The sequence below is a fragment of the Geospiza fortis genome, unplaced genomic scaffold (assembly GCF_000277835.1).
Source record: "Geospiza fortis unplaced genomic scaffold, GeoFor_1.0 scaffold55, whole genome shotgun sequence".
Lineage (NCBI taxonomy): Eukaryota > Metazoa > Chordata > Aves > Passeriformes > Thraupidae > Geospiza > Geospiza fortis.
The window spans coordinates 8,458,187-8,472,478 of NW_005054308.1; the positions used below are offsets into that span (position 1 = coordinate 8,458,187).

The window sequence follows — 14,292 nt, forward strand, 5'->3', positions numbered from 1 at the left end:
TAGACAAGGCCAGGAAACTAACACTGAGGGCATCTCATCTTGCCAAGGTTTTTTTAATAAAAAATTAGAGACATGACCCCACAAAATTACAGCCAATCCCACTGCCAGGGCAGACCATTCAGTCAAAATTACTTCTATAGTGGCTTAAAAAATAAAAGAAGCCACTAGGTCAGGGGGTAGCAGTGAGGCACATCTTCATACACCTCATGTCACATCTCCCTGTGTGATGACAGATGACATCCCCTCACTTTGGGCACAGGACCCACCATGGGCACAGGTCTCACTCAGCCACACCTGGATGTGCACTCTGCACCTGGTCTTCATGCTTTGGGCTTCAGAGGGTTTTTTTCTGGCACCAGAACCTCCATCACAGTGCTGTCCCCCAGCTGAGCTCACTTTGGACTGTCAGACACCACTAGGGCTGCCCAGCAGACTCCCCAACCTCTGAGCTCAGCAGCCTCCTGCCATCCTACCCCCCCTTTCTTGTGAAATGTGACTCAATTTAAATTTCAAAGAAATCCATTGTCTCTGGATCCAAAAGGCTGAAGCAGAGCTCTTGTTCTGCTGCCCCTATTACAGGTTATACTACACCCTGAGTTTAATCCCTCAGCCTGCTTTTCAGATACATTGACCCAACCTCTCTGTAGAGAGCTGAGCACTCACAGAGCCCTCAGCTGCAGTGGGAGCTTCCAGCATTCACACCATTTGAAAGAGAACCAGGAGAATTATCTCAGACAGAAAAAACAGATCTCTTGTGCTGACAGAATAAACACATTTGGGATCTGACTTTGCCAACATCTTTCCTTTCTCTAACAGCTCCTGGAGTGGATCTGCTCGCATTTAAGAGATACCCAACACTTCATATTGCAAGAAGCCACTTCCAGCTGCTTATGTTTTAGCAACTTCTTTTTTTAAAAGTAAATATTAATTTAAACTGAAGCACCAAGCATTCCTATGCCTTTCTGGGAGCCTTGCATTAGATCTGGTGCTTTCTCTGTGTGACAGAGAAATTAAATGCCAGCGTGTCAGCCCTCCATATGCCAGAGGTGAAGTTCCTCCTGACAGAGGGGTACAGAGTGAAACAGAAGGCCTGGAACCAATCTAGCAGCTGATGGATTTGTCATGTAGGAAGGGTAGAAGAATGGAAACCCTTTTAGAAGCCTCCTTCATGGTCAGGAAGCTCAGCAGACGCAGATGCAGTTCTGGCCTTGAGCAGTCACTAGACACCTGGACGTGCTGCCATTGACTGAAATAATGCCCAGATAAAAACCCCAACTCCCTGGGTCTCTGGCACAGGGTAGGATGTGCCTGGTGCTCCATGATCACTGTGTTTAGAGAGAGACAGCTCTTGCAACTGAGCACCTAGAGCTAAATATGCCCCTGAAATCCACTAGAAAAAATATGTTGGTCCTACAGGCAAACAATACTGCGAAACAATGGAAATAATGAGATTAACAGGATGAACATTCAGCATTCTGAGTGAGGATCCTTTGAAATCCATTAGAGACCGAGGGAAAGGCATTTCAGTGCACCAGCATTCACCACGTTTCACTGTGTAATTCCATGAATTTCTGTCTCTCCTTAATTTCAGGAAGACAATTCAGTAGCCTCTGGCTTCTATATTCTTTTCTTTTCTCATCTACTGACTAGCAGAAGCAGAAAAATAAACACACAACTAGGAGCTGTATTCACAGACAGGAAGTAACTTTAATTAAATATTGTGAAAGTTGAAAAGTTTTTACAGCTTGAATTTCTGCAAAAAAATTATAACAATCTCTACAGTAGTTAGTTTCTCTAACAATAGAACTGTACAGTGTGTGTGTCTATTCAAAAAGATTTAGATAAGAAGGTGAAAGGTTAGTAGTTTCAGAGATGACTTCATTTTAGCTGCATCCTAGTACAACTGTGAGGAAATAGGCATTACTTTATGCAATCCAGTCATTGTGAAGCTTCACCTTGTTAAAACTGAAATCTGAATGTTTCCACTTAAAGCCATATTCTGTAAACAGCTGCATCTTTTACTTTGTAAAAGACAAAGGGTGGTGCAGGGGAGATTTTTGACAAATTCCCATTCATCAGATCACGATAAATAGCTGCAAAAGAATGGAATTATGCACATTGTCAAAGGCTCTTTGGACACTGGAGTAGAGACTACAAATGTGGCTAAAGTGGTGTCAGAACTGCTAGGACTGAGTGGAGCTCTACAAGAGTAATCAACGGTGTCACTGGACAAAATATGGCTTTAAATTTGATTACATTGTCGTGCTGTTGCTTATTATGTGAATTAGAATAATCACTTGGAATACAGAGAAGCAATAAACTGATGTCTCTCACGTTTTTTCCAGTTTTCTCTTCTTTTATTTTCTCACCATGAAAAAAAAAAATTCCTGTTTTTCTTTCCCTTCCCCCCAAAGATCACACTGTGACATTCTAGTGAAAACCATTGCAAAATTCATACAGGAAGCATGCACAGTTGCAGCATCGTTGTAAATGATTTCTTGCTCGACTAGAAAAAAGTTATATTGTTTTAAGGTAACAAAACAGTTCTTTTGTGCTTTTCAATTCCTTTTTTTTTTTTTCTTAGAATGTTAGTGATGATTGACAGTTCTGGTGCACAGTACAATGTACAAGTGAAATGAATATGATTTGCATTGTTAAGGCATCCAATCTGCTGGTTTATATTTATGTGAAAGACAGAGAAATATACAAGCAGACTTAAGAAAGAAAGTATTTTCATTGAGTTCTATGAAGTTTCTCCCCATATTTAATGCACAAAAATGCGTCACTCCAAAGAGGAGAAATCCCATGCATATTAATAGAGTAAAACAGCATTAGTTTTTGTTAAGCCTCAAAAGCAAAGGATACATTTTTTTTTTAAATCTACATAACTAAATGCTACAAGAATAATATGCTACTTTTTGCCATATATTGGAAAAAACTTCTTAACTTACAAATAATACAAAAATAGACAATGGCTTTTGGGTGGAAATAAAAAAAAAATGGAAGCATGGTTTTAAACAATACTAAAAAAAACAACCCTATAAATGAAATGTATTAAAATCACATTTAAACAGCTAATACAACGGTGAATGACCAAACAAATCAGCACTTTTCACATAGCAAACATACACAATAAAATAAACTTGTAGGGGACAAAAAGCAATGTACAAATTCCAAAGATAAATACATTATTTATATGGATATTTTACAAAATCCCCCGTAAAACAAACAAACAAAAAACAGAAACAAAAAGCTTTTTTTTCTTTAATTAATTTGCAAGTATGTGCAAGCTAAAGGTAGTGAGCTCTTTTTGCAAAATATGCAGTAAAATTCTTTTTTTTTTTCTTTTTGTGATATTGAAAAACTGTCTTAAGACATTAAAATGTATAAATAGAACAACAACTTTGGCAAAAAATCACAAAAAATCTACAGTATTTATAACTACATACAAAACACAACAGCAAAGAAAAAATATCAGGTAATGCATCTTCAGAGCTTTGCTGCCTCTTTGACTAATAATTTTTAAGAACACTTCCCAGATAATGATAGCAAAATTTTTTCGTGGTAAAACAGAAGCTATGGTTTTGATTGGAAAGCCCCACCCCAGAAGTCATGATTCACTACTGAAAAGCAGATCCCTGTCCTGGAGGGAGCGTGGTACAAAGCGGGAGGGTCGGCTGATACAGGAGCGGCGCCAGTGGGAGCTGGGCCAGGAGGGGTTTGGGGTGGGGAGGGTGAAACCCCCTGAGGCTGAGCCCCCCTGCCCCAGCAGGAGCAGCAGGGCAGGGGGAGAGGGGCCAGGCTGGCGCCCCCAGGCTGGCCCAGGCTGTGCCCCCCGTGCCACAGGGCAGAGCCCAGGGGAGGCTGTGCTTGAGGAAGGGAGCGATCGGAGGCTCGGAGATTTCACCCCAAAAGAGAGGGGGCTGTGCTCACCTCCTGCAGCAGGTCTGGCATTGCATCTGCAGGCACTGGGTTTGCACTTCCAGAGGAAACATTTCTGATATTTCCACCCTCCCCTTCCCTTCCCTTCCACCAGCTCTTTGCCAAGAAAAGTTGGACCTTAAGGTCCCCTTCCAACGTGGTGTTCTGGAATGAACTTCTCCTGTTGTGCTATTTACACGATTTTTCAGCCTGATATTAATGACAGAGGTTACTATTCCCACCCCTCATTCCACCCTCATAATCCAAAAAGATCAGCTTTTTAGGGAGTGGTATCTGTTTAATCAGAACATTAAAAATGCTTCATATCAGCAAGTCACCACTGGATAAGCAACATATATGAGCCGACCCTTAATTAAATGGCCATAATTCTTCTATGAAAAACTAACTGGCACTTCTATTCTGTCCCATACAGGCTTGTATGTAAATGACACCACTTTATTCTTCTTTACACAGCTTTAAAAAAAAATCATAAATTAAAAATGTGGAGTTCCATCTCTAGTGTCCCTTGTGTAATTGTATGATTTATAAAAGACAAATGGTGTTGAGTTAAATCAAGCCTTAAAAAAAAACCCACAAGAAACCAGAAGGAAATAAAAGCAAGCCCCCACCCCCCAACAAAACAAAAAAAAAAAAGTGGATTTTTTTATCAACATACAATAAATATATCTCCCAGGTATTTGGGATGGACAACTCGAATCAACACCTTGCAATTGTGGATTGTTAATTTCAGTATTTGCAAGGATGGTGATTTTTGTTTTGTTTAAAAATCTGCAGTTATTGTAAGATCCTTCTTTATTTCTTTTTTTATTTTTAAAAAGGCCTGAGTAAAAAGTTCCACTCTGGGACTTGTATCAGATTCTCTCTGAAGCAGAATTCAACCTCTTCATTAATAAAATTCTTCAAGGCAATTCTTTCACATGGGGGGAACAATCATGCCAGATATAGCTGTTGGAAGGAAAGGGAGGGGGGAGAGAGAGGGAGAGAGAGAGAGGGGAAAAGTTAATTTTCTGCATTATTAAGCAACTTTTAAAATTCCAGAGCTTTAAACATTTACTAGCAATGTAGTCAGATATACTTTGAGGTAAATTTATATATATTACTCATAAGAGACAACTATGTACACAAGAATCACGAGAAGTTTCCTTTTGACTGGAAAATGATTCAAATTACAAGTGACTTTGCTGAAATTACTGATTTTCTTGTAGAAAAAGTGTCCTTCGTCCATATCAGTATCAGACACCAATTTATTATTCTGCTTTTAGTTTCAAAATCCCCAAATGCTGAGGAAGCTTTGACTGGACCCAGCCATTGCCACACATTCTGTTACTCTTTTAAATGCAAAGCAGGAATTTGCACCAAATTAGGGAAAACAGCTGGAGTCCCCCTGGCATGGCCCTGCAGGGCGTCCCTTCATGGCACTCTGGGTCATTCCCCTGTGCCAGTCCTCCCAAAGGTCACCCCTGGGACTTAAGTTTGCATTTTCAGGAGCTCAGAAAGGGATTTAAATTCTCAAATTCAGTTTTGAAATTGAAATATTGAAATACATGCTTGACTCCTGGGTTAGCAGGCCAGCATCTTTCTTATTCCACTTGTAGCAGACACCACCAACTACACCAGGTGAGTCACAGGTGAATGTTAATTCAGGATGTTTTCTCTTTTGCTGGCTAAGTTGAATCATCAGCATTTCTTTATTATGCTTCCTACCTCATTTTCTATGAAACCACCACCTCTCTTAGCAGACAGACATTTATGAAAATTCAACAGGGACAGTTTTGCACAGAAGCTGACCTCCAGCTTGATCTCTCTCTATTATTTGGGGGCTCAGATCAGACATCCCAAGTGTCCCAGCGACACAGAGTGAGCAGGCACATCATTACAGGGGATAGCCATGGAAGTTTATGATGGGAACTGTAAAAACAATGTGTCTCTAAAATGCCAGTTGTACAGTTATTTGCCAAAAGGTAGAAAACAGATTCTCCTTCAGGTTGGCAGCACTTTCCAGGCCCATGATTTAAATGCTGCCTGCCATTCCAGACATCTGGACATGTAATTTCTTAAGGAAGGACTCAACCCCATGACTGGTGCTGATTCATTGTGCTTTAATTACAGCTGCAATTATTTGATAAGAACAGAGCCAAAGTAAAAGACTCACAGATTTGGGGTTGGAGGGGGAGAGGAGGGAAATGTTTTCTCCACAAACACCACCATATGTGCAAGAATTACAAGTCTAATCAGCAAGGGGAGAACAGCTCGAGTAAACTGCACTGATTAAATGAAATAAAATGAGGGGAGAAGGAGAGAATGCAAAACACATCCAACATGTTTGCAACAGGCCACCCTCAGGGGTGGCACAGAGCAACAGCATTTCAATTATTGGGATTTATGGTGTGGAATCACTGTCCTGATTGTGTCCCCCCACATGAGGGTTCTTCAAGGAGCTAAGAGTGAGGATAAAAGGGATGGAAAGGTGAGTTAAGTTGCTTTAAGTCCTACAGGAAGACAGGTGAGAAGCATAGAGGGCTCTTTAGGACAAGGTGATGCTTTCCTTTAGAAAAAGTGTTTTCTCTTCAGAAAATGTCACGATACTATTCCAACACTCAATCTGAAAGATTCATCAGAAGCAAATCAATTTCACCAATAATTAGTCAAGAATTGTGTCTCTTGGGACAGGACAGCTGTCTACCCTGGGTAGGAGCCCAAAAAAGGTGAGATAATTGCAATTCCTCTCTTCATGATTTAGACATTTCCCGGTAGTTACAGATCAGCCTTTTGCTGCTGGAAAGACACAGAGGCAGATCTTAGCTCCTTTTTTCAAAGCATCATTGTTTTTGAAGAGCTCTGAAATTCTGAATTAAATTACAAGGTAAATGATATCTTTTCTGCCTAAAAGCTTTGATATTTCCATTCTCTCCAAGTCTTCATTTAGATCACTCCACTTTTATTCCATAAGTGCTACATCTAGTCATGCAAATTCTCCCAGCTGTAGCCTGTTATTGATCCTGAAAACAGAGATATCAGTGGGAAACAGTGTGAGATCACACCACCTCCAAAAAGGGAAGGCAGAGAATAGAAAAGCTCCCACCAATGGCCTTTATTTCTTCTATCATATACTAATTTGTATTTGCTGCCAGCAAATTACAGAAATAATGTATTTGGGGTTTTACAAAATTGCATGGCAAAGAGAACAACAGATAAGCCTGGCTGCTGTTTTAGTGAGTTCTGCTGATATCTAAGCTACATAAGGAAAGCTTGATTGCTTTCTGATGTATCCAGAAGCCCAAGAGAGATAAGACAGCCTCCTTATACATGGTTGTTTATTTAAGCATTAAGGCACAACAGGCAGTGCCTCTCTGAGTGATTATTACAAGCCTCAGGTGGTGTCAGGAGGCACAGGACCAAAGGCTGTGTGTCTTTAACTCACCAAGAAGTTCAGCGATGACCTAGAAATGAACCATCTCTTGGTGTCTCATTCCCATTGTGAAAACTGACTTGCTAAACAAAAATTAGGGGAAATGCTCAGATCTGTGTGGTTTCTGGGCATTGCAGATGTGGAGGTGACATAATGAGGCGGCAATCACACAGCTCCAGTTGTGCCCAGTGCTCTCGGCTCCTTCCATAATTGCTTTTCATAACTGAGTACATGGAATCGGAGAATTCTGTGTCTTGTGAAAGGAGAAACAGGGCCTGAAAAAGCTTTCTCCTGTTACTTGTTTTTTCTCTCCATCCACAACAAGATGGGGACAAGGTGAAGAGAGGAAAAAAATATTAACATGTTCAAAAGCTTTTTTTCTTTTTTTGAGTTTTTTTCTTTTGTTTTAGTTTTTTTATTTCAGATGGAAAATATTATTGCTGTTTTTTTTTAAAATTTAAACATGTCTGTTACTTGTTTTTTCTCTCCATCCACAACAAGATGGGGACAAGGTGAAGAGAGGAAAAAAATATTAACATGTTCAAAAGCTTTTTTTCTTTTTTTGAGTTTTTTTCTTTTGTTTTAGTTTTTTTATTTCAGATGGAAAATATTATTAGCTGTTTCTTTTAAAACTTGAAGCATGTCAGCACTGTAAATTGTTTTAAATGTTCAAAATCAAGTCTCCTAAATGCTGTAAATTTCATTTTGTCTTATTCCTGACACAGTTTGTATTTCTAACAAAGTCATAACTGAAGGTACCCAAGATCTGCTTATTAGTTCTTAGTAAATTTACAGTTTTTCTCTGTGTTTTGTGCACCTTGAAGGATTCCTCCTCCCAGTTCACCAGTGAAACATGAACTGAGGACAGCGGTTTCCTTCAGGCACAATAGATCCAAGCTTTTATGAATGAATTCCTTCCACTCTGCTTGCATATAGATTTTTTTTGGCTGCTAATGGTGCTATCAGCATTTTGTCTTCAAGCCCAGTGCTTCTCTTTCCAGAGGCTGAGTGACTTGGAGTTTATGCAACCATCCTGCTCTGCATACCTTCTTCTGAACCTGGCTTAAAAAAGGATGGATTTAATTCCCCACTTGATGCCCTTTGGATAATTTGCACAGGCTCATGGAAAGGAAACAAATCTCAGGTCTGGAGGAAGCACAATGACACCATGGAATATCTCCCACCTCTGGCAGCTGGACACAGCTGGCTGCATCTGCTTAAGGAAGCCCCTGGACCTAAGCAAGCATGAAAATGCCTCTCTCAGCACAGGGATGTGCAGTGAGGGAGCCACACGGGGAGGTTTGGGCACAGTGTTGTAAAACAGACTCAGCCAATGAGATGGGCAGTGCTGGACTTGCAGCACCCTCAGTTTGACAAGCTTTTGTCTGTCACTGCCTCGCCTGCACCAGCCCTTCAAACGGATTTAGATACTAATGCTGGAGAACCTGTAATGAGAGGGGAAGGGATGCAGAAAAGGAGCAGCCCCTTGATGCCAACAGTTCAATAGGCCTTCCAAAAGGCCCTGTGCCTTTTCTGGAATTAATTGGCACAGGATTACATTAATCAGTGGAAACTAATGTTTGCCCTGGTGTGAGTTAAAGTGGAAAACGCTGCTGTTAGTTTGTAATGCATCTCCCATTTATGAAAGGGAAGGTTTGTGCCAAGCTCTGTAACGCTCTATTTGCTCTCAGTAGGATTTCTGCACAAGTGTACTATGACAAAGGACAAAAAGGAAGGGAAGATTGAGTGACGTACTTCAGGAGAAGGCCAGCCCCTGGAGAGACCCTGCAGTGGAGTACTTGCTAGAGTCCACAAAAGACTGGTCTGATAAAGGACGACAACAGGGAATAAGAGAGGAAAGAAAGAAAAAGGACGGTATTAGTAAGCTGAAATATTACTTGTGTTTATCAAAACAGTAGGTCTGTGCTTTAGAGGCCACAGCCTCTCAATTCAGCAGTATTAGCTGGGTTAGAGAATGGGTGGTTGCCAAACACCTGCAGGCCACAAGGCGGGCTGGGGGTGGAGTCAGTTACTCTCTACAGGAGGAAGCTTTAGGACAGAGCCCGCTGGGGATCCCCATTGCCTTCACTCCCCTGGGGCAGCTCAGAGCCACCAGGAGCTCACAGCTGGAGCAGCCACCTCCTGTGCAGCCTGGGTTCCACCTACCTTGCAGGCTATTGCCGTTGGTGCTGGTGCAGGTGGGAGGGGGGGAGGTCTGGGGTCTCACGACAGGCGCGAACGCGCTCTTCTGTTTCACCGCTGAGACCATGTTGGCTGGTGAGAAGGAGAAAATCCCAGAGGAGCTGCTACAGTTGGAGGGGAGGCTAGTGGAGGAGGCCATCGTCGGACTTGAGGGCACAACTGGAGGGAAGAAAGACCCCCAAAAAGGGATTCCTTAGTACTCAATAATAACAGGCGGCAGAAACAAAAGAATTCTCATTCCTGGATGCTCTCAATTTTTCTAGGGATGAACTGAGTGTTCAAAATGCAAATGTGCTACGTGGGAAGTTCAGTCTTTAAACACAGATATCCTTAAACCATTATTTTACTATAAAGTACAACAAATATCTTTGGTTCATGTACTTACCATCAAGCTTTCAAACAAATTTCTTTTCATGAAAATAAAGCTAAATATTTTAATATTCCGAAGGCACTGCAGGTTTCCCCTCTTGTCCAACAACAACAACAACAAAAAGCACCAAATGTATCATCCCATATTTCCATTCTTTGTCCTGTTTAGAAACCACTTAGATATACAAGTGGACTATGAATAATTACACATTAGAGAGTAAAATTCTGATCATCTGGGCTTTGAATTATTATTTTATTTGCATTTATGTAGATAAAAATCACCCTATTTAAGTTCTTATTTGAGAATCTGATATCATATTTGTTAACACTGAGGAAATCAATTAATGGAAATTAAATGTTCAAAGTTTCACAGTCTGACAGATACAATCTTAGTCTGAAGTCACTCTATGTCTGGAAGTACTTGCTAAGGGAGAGCAATCAAAGCACCTAAATTGAATTGCTACTATACAGCAATTAGTTTATTGATTTAATTAAGAATGCCACCTTTTAATTTTCAGGTCATGATTGAAGCATTTTCTGATGCAATGGATTAGACATTAGCAGAATGACAGATCAACCAAGAAAACCTCCCAAAATATAAATAGAATAGAGAACCAGGGCTAGGAAGTGAAGTGCTATTCTAAAGAGGACTCCGTTCATAAATATGAAATAATACACTGCCACAGTATTTTAAATGCATTACTGGCATCTGCTTCCAAAAGGAGATGTCTCATCAATCATGTTATATTATGAATTCAGAGTGTGCAGATTCTGTGACAGTAAATCCAACTTAATAAGTAAGGTACTTTATAACATTACATGTTACATTATTATTAGAGTACAAAAATAATCACTGGTTAGCAATTCCCAGGTTATAAGTACTAGTTATGTGGGTAAATAATTTGTTCTAAATTTGCAGCAGAGAAGCAGCCTTGGAGTTAATTATTTTATTCAGAGTTCCTAGCCCCTTTTTTATTCTGATGCAGATCAAAATAATTCATTGCTGCTGTTACACCATTAACTTCAGATTTGCTGTGTAAACCTTGGCACCTCCAGCAGTCAGTTTGTCCTGTCCATGCACAGTCCCAGCCTATACATCTGTTTATATGTCCAGACCTTCCATCCTGATTCTGCTGTCAGCTTCCTACAGATGTCAGTGGAATCCTTTATGCCTCATGAGCAATGTCAGAGGAATTGGGCAGGTTCTGCTCATTCAATTTCTCAGGTGACCAGGGACTACTGAGCTCAGCTGCAGAAGGGATTCGCTTTACCAATAGAAATGTATTTATATTTAAACAGCTTACTAAACCTTTAATATCAAAATGCAGAAAGTTAGTCCTGCACATAAATATTTCCATGACTGGGACTGTAGACCATAAGCTCTTCACACCATGGGATGTATGATTTGTATGACTCACATTTTTGTGGCATTCACTGTACTGACACTAAAACACAAAATCTAAGAGCCTTTGCCACATTTTACTGACTCAGTGAAGTCAAAATAATATTACTTAAAAAGCAAGTGGAATATAAACAATCAAGCTGAGGCCCAGTAATAATTCATAATTTTTATAAAGGTTATAAACATATTATTTGCTCAGAAGTTGAGGACAGTGTTTCCCATTAGAGTATAAGGTATGTTATGAAACTATCAGACTAAATGATGAGAGATTACTCTTCGTAAGCTCTTTTAAGGCTCCGAAATAAATAATAATAATAATTAATAATAGTAATATGAAAACAGGAGAATTTCTGGCAACGCTAAGGTCTTCAAAGCAGATCAAAGATCAGTGCCTTGGAAAGTAGAGAAAAGACCAAGTTATATTTCAAGTGCTCAAAATAGAAAATAAATATTGAGCATCAGAGAAAATCTACTGCCTCCTTCTAATGAAAATGTGCAAAAAACAGAAAAGACATAAAATACTCACTGGCATAGGGAGAATTGGCAGCAGATCCATTCAGGAAGGTTGGAGAACCGCCTAAATTTGACATTCCAGCATTCCCATAGCCATTCATGCTTGTTGTGACAGAGTTGTAGTTTGTCTGCTGCGGGGTGGTGCTTGGCACGTAGCCATGAGGTGACACACTGCTGGAGTTGCGAGTGAAACCTTGTGTGGGGAGGGAACACAGGCAGAAATTGGAATTAGCCCCACAACAGCTTCCTACACAAAGCAAAGGGGAGCCCAGTCCAGCCAGGGAGCGCAGAGAGGGGCAGGACTGACCCCCAGCACCACCAGGTACCCAAACTGGGGGCCCTCCCTGCCCAGGTCGCTGCTGGAGGAGGGAACCTGGAGCCTGCAGAGCTCCCCGGGCAAGCCAGGGATGCCCTGGAGCAAAGATCAGCTCGGGGTGTTAGAGGAACACTCACTCTGAAAGGGCTGCTTGTAGGAAATGGAGTAAACATGACCTACATTTCAGAGTGAGGAGCACAGACCCACTCAAGGTATGTTAAAAGCACGTGATTGTTGTTAACTCTTTTCTGATGTCACTGCCATTTAACACACCTCAGATGCTCACTGCACGCTTCAGGAAATGCAGTGTATTTCTCCAGCTTGTGGGATATCCTTTGTCTTTTTGCCTTGGTCTCATCATTATGTCGGTGGGAAATAAGCATCAAATTTGACAGCAAGTTAAAATTTGAATCTCTACCTAATTCTGGAAATGACATTTTAGGAAACTCATATCCAAATGTTCATAAGGAAAGATTTGTTTCTAGAAGCCACAGAAATACAAAATATGCATCTCCACTCCTAGAAGAAAAATTGCCAATTTTTCTTCCTAACACACAGCATGAAAATATTTCAATCTAAAAATAATTTTGTATTATTTTTATTGTAATGCAAAAAATTTTGTTTCTGCTCTTCTAGAAGAAACCTCATCCTAACACTTTCTCATTCAAATGTATTTTTAAGTTGGATAATATATAGAGCTGAGCAAAGGAGAGGGCAAAATGCAAATGTTCTTCACCTATTTTTTATTTTTAACTTTTATTTTAAACCAATACTGATTTTATACAAAGTGAAAAACACTTTATTTTAAAATTTGGAAAAGCTCTGAAAATGTATGTTTAAAAATTCTTTGCTAGTTGTAAAATTTATGGAAGTCTCAAACTGAAAAAAACACAGTTCCAATACTCTAACTCTTGCAAAACAAACCCAAATTAAATAGATAAACATTCAAGAGATAACTTCATGTTATAAAGAAGTGCTACAAAAGGCCCAGACTGAGAGATGATCCATGCTCAGGAAAATATATAAGCAAGTACTTAACATTAAGTACTTGCTGAAGCTGATTAAAATTAGTGGGATTTAAACACAAATACAAGTGTTAGTCTGGGCAGAATGAAAAGCTATTTAAAGACATGCAGAAGTGCTTTATTTGAGTTAGGGCAGCCCCATCCTGTGTCATTCCAAGGGTCTGGGATGGGCTGCCCAGCCCTGCTCCCAGTCCTGAGCCACCCCTCTGCCACTGTTTTGCCCATCCCTCTGCCTTCTCTCAGAAAAGATCCATAGAGAGAGGAAGATGAGGCTCGTGCTGACCCTGGTTGGTGGCTTGGGAGGCTTCAGAGACATTGACAGCGAGCTGGCCGCTGAAGGAGTTCACCCCCATCATTCCCGCGTGGACAGAGGTGTTGGCGAGGGCGGGGAGCTGGTTGTGGTTGCGAGGGACGCTGTAGAGCGCTTCGGCGATGTCTGCAGCTCTCTTCAGGATTATCTCCTGCAGGGTAAGGAAAAAAACACGCAAGAGTTACCAAAGAGACTCTGACAAACCTCTCCTTACAGACTCAAATGAAGCAGTTCCCTGTCCAAAGGCTAAAAGGAGATGCTTTTCTGTCTAAACCAGCTGGCTGACAGAGAGCTCATGCTTACAGGATCTTCCTGTTAAATCCTGACATCTGTGCTAAGAGAGTTGGAAGCCTCAGTCCCAGTGGTCACACTTTGTATAAAAAGACCAACTGGTAGGATGGGGCTGGAGCCTGGACTTTCTCCACCTTAAAGCTCTCTTTAAGGGAAGAGGGAGAAGTCACTGGTGGCAAGACATAATGTACAACATTGCTCATATTATATAGGATTTGGTGAAAGTGGGCAGATGCCTCCATGCTGTTTTTACAAACACTAAATTCACACCCTTTAAAAAAGAAAACAAGCAAACTAAACCCCACTCCAGATATGGCATTGCCCTGTACATTTATTCTTGTCTCCCATTGTAGCATCATATCCCTTTAGCCCCTGATCTATCTATACATCGAAGAAATAGCCATGATATAGAATTGCTGAAGTAGAATGCATTTACCTGGTTATTATGTGGCATACCATAGAGTGCTTCTACTAAATCAGCAGCCCTCTTAAGTATTACTTCCTGTCAATATA

General features: G+C 40.6%; 1 protein-coding gene across 5 annotated transcripts in view; it reads right to left on the reverse strand.

The window, feature by feature from the left end:
* Window positions 1–1,683: 1,683 nt before the first annotated feature.
* EBF1 (EBF transcription factor 1) overlaps window positions 1,684–14,292 on the reverse strand; it is a 256,727-nt gene continuing 244,118 nt past the window's right edge. For 2 of the 5 annotated variants that reach the window (XM_031055321.1, XM_031055320.1), the window contains exons 8-13: window positions 14,216–14,281; window positions 13,462–13,639; window positions 11,851–12,030; window positions 9,518–9,712; window positions 9,107–9,175; window positions 4,256–4,887 (exon numbers count right to left, since the gene is read on the reverse strand). In XM_031055321.1, coding sequence (XP_030911181.1) covers window positions 9,108–9,175; window positions 9,518–9,712; window positions 11,851–12,030; window positions 13,462–13,639; window positions 14,216–14,281 — 687 coding nt within the window. In that variant the 3' untranslated portion in view covers window positions 4,256–4,887; window position 9,107. The other 3 variants (XM_031055324.1, XM_031055322.1, XM_031055323.1) reach the window with 3 other exon arrangements.